The 12,342-nt window shown below is 42.7% G+C and overlaps 1 protein-coding gene across 1 annotated transcript in view; it reads left to right on the forward strand.

Moving 5' to 3' along the window:
• PDK3 (pyruvate dehydrogenase kinase 3) overlaps positions 1–12,342 on the forward strand; it is a 108,144-nt gene that overhangs the window by 48,980 nt on the left and 46,822 nt on the right. The window contains 1 exon segment of the mRNA XM_030202367.1: positions 8,325–8,509. Within this exon segment, the coding sequence (XP_030058227.1) occupies positions 8,325–8,509 (185 nt within the window).

Genomic DNA, 12,342 nt, shown 5'->3' on the forward strand with positions numbered 1-12,342 from the left:
AGCAATTCCCCTCTCTCCCTTCCATGACCCCCCCTCGCATCCATGCTCTTCTGTCTCCCATGTCCCAGCATGTCCCACCCCCTTCTTCCCCCCCCCCCCTTCGCATCCTTGCTGTCGTTTCTCCTCTGCCCTCCCGCTCCCATTGTTCAACTGCCCACCCTCTTCTCTTCCCCCTACATCCCTTTTTTTTTTTTTTTATTTACCTCCGTGGCGGCGGTTCCGGCAGCGCAGCGTCAGGGAAGGAGGCGGCGCTCCCGACGTCTAGCCTTCCCTTCGTTGTGTTCCGCCTTCTTCTGACGTCATCCTTGACGTCAGAAGAAGGCGGAACACAGCGAAGGGAAGGCTAGAGACGTCGGGAGCGCCGCCTCCTTCCCTGACGCTGCGTTTTTTTTTTTTTGCGTCATCGACGTCATGACGTTTGCCCTGGACGTCATGACGTTTGACGCGAGGGCGGGGCAGAGACGGCTGGCAGCCTGGCTGGCTTCACACCACGAATCCACGAACCCTAAGAAATGTTTGAGTGACTTCAGAACGTTGTCCTCATTAGAACGTTCACGGTGCGTTTTATTATATTAGATCTTTATTGCTTCTTTTGCAACTTTACTTCAAGATCTTGGAATCGGTTTATTTTCTCTGTGCTGCTGATGTTCAGTTCATTTTTTGCTTTCAAGACTTGGGACCATTTGTTTAATGTCTGTGGATATATTTACATTCTGTACATTTCCCTGTATGTCCCCTTTCCTTCCTTTTCTTAGGTATTGGAGTGTGGTAGCCGTGTTAGTCCACTCTTAAGGTTATCAATAGAAATCAAACAAAATAAAACATGGAAAAGAAAATAAGATGATACCTTTTTTTATTGGACATAACTTAATACATTTCTTGATTAGCTTTCGAAGGTTGCCCTTCTTCGTCAGATCAGAAATAAACAAATGTGGTAGCAGCTAGTATATATAAGAGAAACCCTCCCACTCTGTCAGACTATCAAAGTAATGCTTTGATGTTTCTCTTATATATACTATCTGCTACCACATTTGCTTATTTGCCATCTGAGGAAGAAGGGCAACCTTCGAAAGCTAATCAAGAAATGTATTAAGTTATGTCCAATAAAAAAGGTGTCATTTTATTTTATTTTCCATGTTTTATTTTGTTTGATTTCTATAGATTCTACATGGAATGTTGCTATTCCACTAGCAACATTCCATGTAGAAGTCGGCCCTTGTAGATCACCAATGTGGCCGCGCAGGCTTCTGCTTCTGTGCAGGACGTCAGACTCACAGAAACAGAAGCCTGCGCAGCCTTCTACATGGAATGTTGCTAGTGGAATAGCAACATTCCATGTAGAATCTCCAATAGTAGCAACATTCCATGTAGAATCTCCAATGGTATCTATTTTACTGTCATAGTAATGCTTGAATGTTTTCACTTATATACACTGTCAGCTAGCACATTTGCTTATTTCCGATCTGAGGAAGAAGGGCAACCTTCGAAAGCTAATCAAGAAATGTATTAAGTTATGTCCAATAAAAAAGGTATCATCTTATTTTCTTTTCCATGTTTTATTTTGTTTGATTTCTATAGATTCTACATGGAATGTTGCTATTCCACTAGCAACATTCCATGTAGACGTCGGCCCTTGTAGATCACCAATGTGGCCGCGCAGGCTTCTGCTTCTGTGAGTCTGACGTCCTGCACGTCAGACTCACAGAAACAGAAGCCTGTGCAGCCTTCTACATGGAATGTTGCTAGTGGAATAGCAACATTCCATGTAGAATCTCCAATAGCAGCAACATTCCATGTAGAATCTCCAATAGTAGCAACATTCCATGTAGAATCTCCAATGGTATCTATTTTACTGTCATAGTAATGCTTGAATGTTTTCACTTATATACACTGTCAGCTAGCACATTTGCTTATTTCCCATCTGAGGAAGAAGGGCAACCTTTGAAAGCTAATCAAGAAATGTATTAAGTTATGTCCAATAAAAAAGGTGTCATCTTATTTTCTTTTCCATGTTTTATTTTGTTTGATTTCTATAGATTCTACATGGAATGTTGCTATTCCACTAGCAACATTCCATGTAGAAGTCGGCCCTTGTAGATCACCAATGTGGCCGCGCAGGCTTCTGCTTCTGTGAGTCTGACGTCCTGCACGTACGTGCAGGACGTCAGACTCACAGAAACAGAAGCCTGTGCAGCCTTCTACATGGAATGTTGCTAGTGGAATAGCAACATTCCATGTAGAATCTCCAATAGTAGCAACATTCCATGTAGAATCTCCAATGGTATCTATTTTACTGTCATAGTAATGCTTGAATGTTTTCACTTATATACACTGTCAGCTAGCATATTTGCTTATTTCTGATCTGAGGAAGAGAAGGGCAACCTTCCAAAGCTAATCAAGAAATGTATTAAGTTATGTCCAATAAAAAAGGTATCATCTTATTTTCTTTTCCATGTTTTATTTTGTTTGATTTCTATAGATTCTACATGGAATGTTGCTATTCCACTAGCAACATTCCATGTAGAAGTCGGCCCATGTGGATCACTAATGTGGCCGCGCAGGCTTCTGCTTCTGTGAGTCTGACGTCCTGCACGTCAGACTCACAGAAACAGAAGCCTGTGCAGCCTTCTACATGGAATGTTGCTAGTGGAATAGCAACATTCCATGTAGAATCTCCAATAGTAGCAACATTCCATGTAGAATCTCCAATGGTATCTATTTTACTGTCATAGTAATGCTTGAATGTTTTCACTTATATACACTGTCAGCTAGCATATTTGCTTATTTCTGATCTGAGGAAGAGAAGGGCAACCTTCCAAAGCTAATCAAGAAATGTATTAAGTTATGTCCAATAAAAAAGGTATCATCTTATTTTCTTTTCCATGTTTTATTTTGTTTGATTTCTATAGATTCTACATGGAATGTTGCTATTCCACTAGCAACATTCCATGTAGACGTCGGCCCTTGTAGATCACCAATGTGGCCGCGCAGGCTTCTGCTTCTGTGAGTCTGACGTCCTGCACGTCAGACTCACAGAAACAGAAGCCTGTGCAGCCTTCTACATGGAATGTTGCTAGTGGAATAGCAACATTCCATGTAGAATCTCCAATAGCAGCAACATTCCATGTAGAATCTCCAATAGTAGCAACATTCCATGTAGAATCTCCAATGGTATCTATTTTACTGTCATAGTAATGCTTGAATGTTTTCACTTATATACACTGTCAGCTAGCACATTTGCTTATTTCCGATCTGAGGAAGAAGGGCAACCTTCAAAAGCTAATCAAGAAATGTATTAAGTTATGTCCAATAAAAAAGGTGTCATTTTATTTTATTTTCCATGTTTTATTTTGTTTGATTTCTATAGATTCTACATGGAATGTTGCTATTCCACTAGCAACATTCCATGTAGAAGTCGGCCCTTGTAGATCACCAATGTGGCCGCGCAGGCTTCTGCTTCTGTGCAGGACGTCAGACTCACAGAAACAGAAGCCTGCGCAGCCTTCTACATGGAATGTTGCTAGTGGAATAGCAACATTCCATGTAGAATCTCCAATAGTAGCAACATTCCATGTAGAATCTCCAATGGTATCTATTTTACTGTCATAGTAATGCTTGAATGTTTTCACTTATATACACTGTCAGCTAGCACATTTGCTTATTTCCGATCTGAGGAAGAAGGGCAACCTTCGAAAGCTAATCAAGAAATGTATTAAGTTATGTCCAATAAAAAAGGTATCATCTTATTTTCTTTTCCATGTTTTATTTTGTTTGATTTCTATAGATTCTACATGGAATGTTGCTATTCCACTAGCAACATTCCATGTAGACGTCGGCCCTTGTAGATCACCAATGTGGCCGCGCAGGCTTCTGCTTCTGTGAGTCTGACGTCCTGCACGTCAGACTCACAGAAACAGAAGCCTGTGCAGCCTTCTACATGGAATGTTGCTAGTGGAATAGCAACATTCCATGTAGAATCTCCAATAGCAGCAACATTCCATGTAGAATCTCCAATAGTAGCAACATTCCATGTAGAATCTCCAATGGTATCTATTTTACTGTCATAGTAATGCTTGAATGTTTTCACTTATATACACTGTCAGCTAGCACATTTGCTTATTTCCCATCTGAGGAAGAAGGGCAACCTTTGAAAGCTAATCAAGAAATGTATTAAGTTATGTCCAATAAAAAAGGTGTCATCTTATTTTCTTTTCCATGTTTTATTTTGTTTGATTTCTATAGATTCTACATGGAATGTTGCTATTCCACTAGCAACATTCCATGTAGAAGTCGGCCCTTGTAGATCACCAATGTGGCCGCGCAGGCTTCTGCTTCTGTGAGTGTGACGTCCTGCACGTACGTGCAGGACGTCAGACTCACAGAAACAGAAGCCTGTGCAGCCTTCTACATGGAATGTTGCTAGTGGAATAGCAACATTCCATGTAGAATCTCCAATAGTAGCAACATTCCATGTAGAATCTCCAATGGTATCTATTTTACTGTCATAGTAATGCTTGAATGTTTTCACTTATATACACTGTCAGCTAGCATATTTGCTTATTTCTGATCTGAGGAAGAGAAGGGCAACCTTCCAAAGCTAATCAAGAAATGTATTAAGTTATGTCCAATAAAAAAGGTATCATCTTATTTTCTTTTCCATGTTTTATTTTGTTTGATTTCTATAGATTCTACATGGAATGTTGCTATTCCACTAGCAACATTCCATGTAGAAGTCGGCCCATGTGGATCACTAATGTGGCCGCGCAGGCTTCTGCTTCTGTGAGTCTGACGTCCTGCACGTCAGACTCACAGAAACAGAAGCCTGTGCAGCCTTCTACATGGAATGTTGCTAGTGGAATAGCAACATTCCATGTAGAATCTCCAATAGTAGCAACATTCCATGTAGAATCTCCAATGGTATCTATTTTACTGTCATAGTAATGCTTGAATGTTTTCACTTATATACACTGTCAGCTAGCATATTTGCTTATTTCTGATCTGAGGAAGAGAAGGGCAACCTTCCAAAGCTAATCAAGAAATGTATTAAGTTATGTCCAATAAAAAAGGTATCATCTTATTTTCTTTTCCATGTTTTATTTTGTTTGATTTCTATAGATTCTACATGGAATGTTGCTATTCCACTAGCAACATTCCATGTAGACGTCGGCCCTTGTAGATCACCAATGTGGCCGCGCAGGCTTCTGCTTCTGTGAGTCTGACGTCCTGCACGTCAGACTCACAGAAACAGAAGCCTGTGCAGCCTTCTACATGGAATGTTGCTAGTGGAATAGCAACATTCCATGTAGAATCTCCAATAGCAGCAACATTCCATGTAGAATCTCCAATAGTAGCAACATTCCATGTAGAATCTCCAATGGTATCTATTTTACTGTCATAGTAATGCTTGAATGTTTTCACTTATATACACTGTCAGCTAGCACATTTGCTTATTTCCGATCTGAGGAAGAAGGGCAACCTTCAAAAGCTAATCAAGAAATGTATTAAGTTATGTCCAATAAAAAAGGTGTCATCTTATTTTCTTTTCCATGTTTTATTTTGTTTGATTTCTATTGACTTCCTTTTCTTGTATTTTCCTGGCGTTATCTGTTAGGGTTTTTTTCCCCCTCTATTTTAGCAATGCTGGTGTTGTAAACCGGTATGAAACTTTGATTCAAACTTTGAGTAAATGTATTGGTTTAGTATTTTTGCTTTTTCTTCTCATGTAATTTTTTTCCCCCTTTTCAGTCTGCAAACTCCAGTTCTTTACCTCCTCCTTTACCTCCTTTCACTAAACATACCTGAAACAGTCTAGTCTTAGCTATCCTTTTCTTTTATTTCTAGCAGATCCTTCCCGGGATCCTCTTTCTGAGATCCCTTGTACTTCTCATATATCGTTCTTTGTGCTCTTACATTTTTGGCTATCTGTTTGGAAAACCAGATTGGTGCATAGAAAGTCCTAGTGAGTCTGTTCATAGACTTCCAGATTAAGACTAGACCAGTTGAATACTGAAGTGGATATGCAGTGAGAGTGACATCTAGTGGAGAGTACACTGCTTTGCAACCTCAATGTTTTAAATATACAAGTTTCATGTGAGTGATGGAATTGCTACTATACTGTATTATTGGAGCCTGACTGAACCTAGGTTCTGTGACTGAAATTGGTGGCTCGGTTTCGAGAGAAGCCAAAACTGTAAATGAAACTCATTCCCCCACACCTGACCAAAAAAGTCGGTCCCCACCTGACTAATTTCCCTCCCCCAGCCTGGTGATCTAGCGGTGTCTTTGGGGGCAGGAGCGAACACCACTCGTTTTTACCCCGTGCCACTGCTCCAATGCAATGGCTGCTGCTCAAACTTCTGTGGCAGCCTCGCAAGGACTATCGCAGGACGTTGTGGCAGCCATTTTGCAATTGGAACCAGCGTGGACAAGAATGAGTTTCTCATTCCTCCTGTCCGCCCTCCCCAATAGTCCAGCATATCTCCCTCTGTTATCCTTCCCCTCCCCCCTTTGTCTAGTATCTCATCTTTCTCTCCCTCCTGCCTTTCCATCCCACATTCAACATATATATCTTACCTCCCTCCTTTCTGTCCCTCCCCCCCACCCAAGTTCAACATATTTTCTTCTTTCTATTCTCCCTCCTTTCCAATCTCCAGCATCTGTCCCTCCCTCCCCTCCACCTCCAGGACCAGCACTGCACACTCTCCATCACCTGGTCCACCACTCCCCCTCCCCCCCCCTTGTCCCTCCTGCCCTTCCATCCCAGGTTCAACAACTGTCTTCTCTCCCTCCTTTCTGCCCCACCCTCAGAGTTTGACTTCTCACCCATTCTTCAGCATCTGTTCCTCCATTTCCTCCACATCTGTGTCCAGCATTTCACACACTCCATACGTTCCCTCCCCCGCCCACCTGCAGTCCAGCATTCCCTTTTCTCTCAACCCCCCCTCCCCCCCCCCCCCCCCCCCACAGTCTACCTTAAAATCTCTCCAGAATCTCCAGTGGCAGCAGAACTTGAAGCACTGTTCCTGTAGCCTTTTCCTTTGATGTACATAAGTGTTGCCATACTGGGAAAGACCAAAGGTTCATCGAGCCCAGCATCCTGTTTCCAACAGTGGCCAATCCAGGTCACAAATACCCGGCAAGATCCCCAAAAAGTACTAAACATTTTATACTGCTTATCCCAGAAATAGTGGATTTTCCCCAAGTCCAATTTAATAATGGTCTATGGACTTTTCCTTTAGGAAGCCTTCCAAACCTTTTTAAAACTCCGCTAAGCTAACCGCCTTTACCACATTCTCTGGCAACGAATTCCAGAGTTTAATTACATGTTGAGGTACACAACTTCCTGTTTCCATGTGGGAGGGATGCATTGGAGGACAGGCTTCTGGCCAGGCCACAAGCTTCGTGTTTGAAATGCTGGTGCTGCCACCGGTAACTTCTGAAGAGAGATTTTAAGATAGACCGGGAGGGGGGAATACCAGACCACTGGCGAAGGGGAGAGGGAGGTTGAGACAAGAGGGCTTGAGAGAGAGGAGTGGAAAAAAGTTGTTCAGTATGTGAGAGCACAGTCTTAAGAGGAAAATATGCTCCCTGCTACTGTGAAGGCTTGGCCGGTGAGGCAGGCTTTTGGTGCCCTGAACCAGTGCCTCACCTGCAGTGCCAGCCCTGCCCTCAGGTTTTAAGAATTACCACAATGAATATGAATGAGAGAGATTTGCCTATAATGACTGTCCAATCTCATGCATATTCACTGTGGTAATCCTGAAAACCCAACTGGAGCAGGGCCTTGAGGAGAGGATTGGAAAACGTGTATAGATAATTCTAAGGGGAAAATAGTCAAGATGGTCATACTACAAGGTTATCTAGCGACTCCAGTGCTTTTGTTTTGAATTATCCTGTCTCCTGTTCATTAACATTTTCTCTGGATCTATTGTGTGGTAGCACAATATTAGTTTGAAAGGAGTAGACTGAGAAGCTACACAAGAAGATAATAGGATTATAAGAACCTGGAACAGCCTTCCAGGAGAGCTAGTAGAAGGAAAAGCAGTAGCAAAATTTAAAATCCCTGGCTGTGAAGAAGAGAAGGGAACACGAAAGATTTATTTTCCATTTGTGTTGTTTCCTAATGAGATGTTTGCAATCGGTCCTAAGTTGCTGGTTTAGGGATTTTTGCATGTGGAACTTCAGCCAGTGAGACAGCAAAGATACAACCCTTTCTGCTTATGTGAGATAAAAGACTTAGTATTGTTGGAGATCAATATATCTATGAATTTCGAAACTGATTTAATTTACAGTAATCTGTGAAGTGTCTATTTTCTGTTTTCCAGATTTTTAGAACTTTTGATTAAAATCAGGAATAGACACAACGATGTGGTTCCTACCATGGCCCAAGGAGTGATTGAATACAAGGAAAAATATGGCTTTGATCCCTTCGTTAGCAGCAACATTCAGTACTTTTTGGATCGATTCTACACCAACCGCATCTCATTCCGAATGCTCATCAACCAGCACAGTAAGTAACATAGTAGATGACGGCAGAAAAAGACCTGCACGGTCCATCCAGTCTGCCCAACAAGATAAACTCATGTGTGCTACTTTTTGTGTATACCTTACCTTGATTTGTACCTGTGCTCTTAGGGCACAGACCGTATAAGTCTGCCCAGCACTATCCCCGCCTCCCAACCACCAGCCCCACCTCCCACCACTGGCTCTGGCACAGACCGTATAAGTCTGCCCAGCACTATCCCCGCCTCCCAACCACCGGCTCTGGCACAGACCGTATAAGTCTGCCCAGCACTATCCCCGCCTCCCAACCACCAGCCCCGCCTCCCAACCACCGGCTCTGGCACAGACCGTATAAGTCTGCCCAGCACTATCCCCGCCTCCCAACCACCAGCCCCACCTCCCACCACCGGCTCTGGCACAGACCGTATAAGTCTGCCCAGCACTGTCCCCGCCTCCTAACCATCAGTCCCGCCTCCCACCACTGGCTCTGGCACAGACCGTATAAGTCTGCCCAGCACTATCCCCGCCTCCCAACCACCAGTCCCGCCTCCCACCACCGGCTCTGGCACAGACCGTATAAGTCTGCCCAGCACTATCCCCGCCTCCCAACCACCAGCCCCGCCTCCCACCACCGGCTCTGCCACCCAATCTCGGCTAAGCTCCTGAGGATCCATTCCTTCTGAACAGGATTCTTTTATGTTTGTCCCAAGCATGTTTGAATTCCGCTACCGTTTTCATTTCCACCACCTCCGGCGAGAGGGCATTCCAAGCATCCATGTGACAGAGAAAGATTTTAATCTAGTAGTCTACTCAAAATATTGGCTAGGTCGATAGGCTTTGAAACTATGTATAGCAATAAAATAAGCAACTATATGGAGAATCTGCTGACAATCCTTGTGACCTCAGGGAAGTCACTTCACCCTCCACTGCCTCAAATATACAGCTGCTCCCCCAGCAGCTTTTCTGTGGTGGAGTAATGCTGTAAATTATATTCCAGTGGATTACAATATTACATACATAATAAAAACCTAATACTAACAGTGGTTAGGGTGGTGGACTTTGGTCCTGGGGAACTGAGTTTGATTCCCACTTCAGGCAGAGGCAGCTCCTTGTGACTCTGGGCAAGTCACTTAACCCTTCATTGCCCCATGTAAGCCGCATTGAGCCTGCCATGAGTGGGAAAGCGCAGGGTACAAATGTAACAAAAATAAAATAGATACTATTGGAGATTCTACATGGAATGTTGCTACTATTGGAGATTCTACATGAATGTTGCTATTCCACTAGCAACATTCCATGTACAAGGCTGCGCAGGCTTCTGTTTCTGTGAGTCTGACGTCCTGGTCAGACTCACAGAAGCAGAAGCCAGCGCGGCCACATTGGTGATCTGCAAGGGCCGACTTCTAGTGGAATAGCAACATTCCATGTAGAATCTCAAATAGTAGCAACAGTGGAGGAGTGGCCTAGTGGTTAGGGTGGTGGACTTTGGTCCTGTGGAACTGAGGAACTGAGTTGGATTCCCACTTCAGGCACAGGCAGCTCCTTGTGACTCTGGGCAAGTCACTTAACCCTCCATTGCCCCAGGTACAAATAAGTACCTGTATACAATATGTAAGCCGCCTTAAGCCTGCCATGAGTGGGAAAGCGCGGGGTACAAATGTAATAAAAATAAAATAAATACATTCATGTTAAGAAGGTAACATCTGAGAGCTCATCATCTTTATGCCTCTTAATGCGGACAGCACAAATAACAAACTGGTCTACCAAAATGCCTCTGTTAATGAGAACCAAATAGTCAAAAATGTTCCCAATTGTATCTCTGGAAAAGATATAAAACTAATGGTATAACACCAGAGATAAATCTAACAAGGAGATAAGTAAGTGAAGGGATTGACCTAGTACAGTTCTGGGTGACAAATCAAAAAAGTTTTTATATATGATAGAGATGTTCTCAGAGTTATAAACTCACCCACGCGGGGCACCACACTGTTACGTAATGCCTCTTAGGGTGGACGAATTTCTCAATCATAGAACTTCTCTTAGGTGTATTTTTTATATACATTTTTTGGAAAAACACCCGTGTTCGAATTAAATACTACTCAATATATGGATTCTTCCCTCACAAATCTCAGAACTGAGTAAGTTGATCCCATCACTTTCTCCAATTAAAACCTCATACACATCCAAAATAACAAATGTGCTCTAATCATTCAATACTAAAATATTTAGACTCTTTAATACTGGTGCACTTAAGTTTGTGCTATCTTCATTATAATTAATCAAAGAAATAGGCACTTAACGTTTAAATAGTCGAGAGGATCCTCAATGGGCACAGTCCTTGACGGTGATCTGCCTCCGTTTAAGTATTTGAGAGGGACTTCAATAAACGCCGTAATTATCAGCAATTATATCTCCGTTGCTGGCGGTGTCTTAAGCTGCCTGTGTGTCATAGTCTGGCCAGAAAAAATCAGTTGTATCCTTCACCAAAACTTTAGATACTTATTTTTTTTTTTTTTGTTACATTTGTACCCCGCGCTTTCCCACTCATGGCAGGCTCAATGCGGCTTACATGGGGCAATGGAGGGTTAAGTGACTTGCCCAGAGTCACAAAGAGCTGCCTGTGTTGGGAATCGAACTCAGTTCCCCAGGACCATCCACCACCCTAACCACTAGGCCACTCCTCCAGTTATGATGTAACAACGAGGCCATGTCCTACAAGGCTGGTTCCATGGGACCTCAATATGTATGTCCGACCTCTCGACTCAACTGCTTCAAAATACAATCATAGACTCGTTATGATTGTATTTTGAAGCAGTTGAGTCGAGAGGTCGGACAGACATATTGAGGCCCCATGGAACCAGCCTTGTAGGACATGGCCTCGTTGTTACATGCTTCTAAAATCACCTTCAAATTGACCAATCCCACAGGACTAGGGGCGGGAAACTGTTAACTTATTTTGAAGTCTTTACCTTTAAAAATAAAATGAATAGATATGATCTATACTGAAAGTGATCAGTGTGATTACATCAACAATGATGATATTCCAGACACAGTGGGGACAGCCTGGTTTAGCATTACTTTCATAAAGCAGTTTACCTGAGTTAAAAGGAATTTTTAAAATTGAGTGTGCATTTTCTAGGAGGTGTCCCTGAGGCAGGGTAAAACCAGGAAAAATAGTTGGAAAAATAGTCACAGAAAAAGCAGATACAGATCTGTACTGGTCTGTACGGAAAGTATATTCGGAGCTTGCTCTTGCAAATTGATGCAGAACACCTGGGTAAAAGTACCCACAGGCTTGAGAAGTGCCTCAGTATTCAAGAGATGTTGACTGATGGATCTGTAAAGAAAATGTCTTTTAGGGTTGTCTGTGGGATGAGGAAGATTCTTACTTGATATTGTACTCCAATACTGAAGTGCTCACATGGGAAAACATGTGATTTTCCTGCAGATATGCAGACTAATATGAAAGATGTAACATAAAAGTCACTATTGTGTAGTTGGTCAGTTTCTTGATGTTTTCTTGGCTGCATTCTTGACTTAGTTGCTCTGTCATAAGTCGAGTGCTGCTCTTCAGTTGGCCATTGGGTATCACCCTAAGAATTTTATGGGTGTTTAGATGCCATTGCAGAAGACCAAGCCCCAGCCTTCAAAGAAACAGGATCCTTCTCTAGTCAACATGAGGCTTTTTAAAACAACTAATAAAAATACAAGCCAATAGCCCGTAATCTCCCTCAAATGAGGAAGCAGCAATTTCAACACAGATGGTCCCCATTTTGGGAGTCTCTCACTCTGGCAGCAGAAAGTCAAATAATAGTAACATAGTAGATGACGGCAGAAAAA

The sequence above is a fragment of the Microcaecilia unicolor genome, chromosome 4 (assembly GCF_901765095.1).
Source record: "Microcaecilia unicolor chromosome 4, aMicUni1.1, whole genome shotgun sequence".
Taxonomy (NCBI): domain Eukaryota; kingdom Metazoa; phylum Chordata; class Amphibia; order Gymnophiona; family Siphonopidae; genus Microcaecilia; species Microcaecilia unicolor.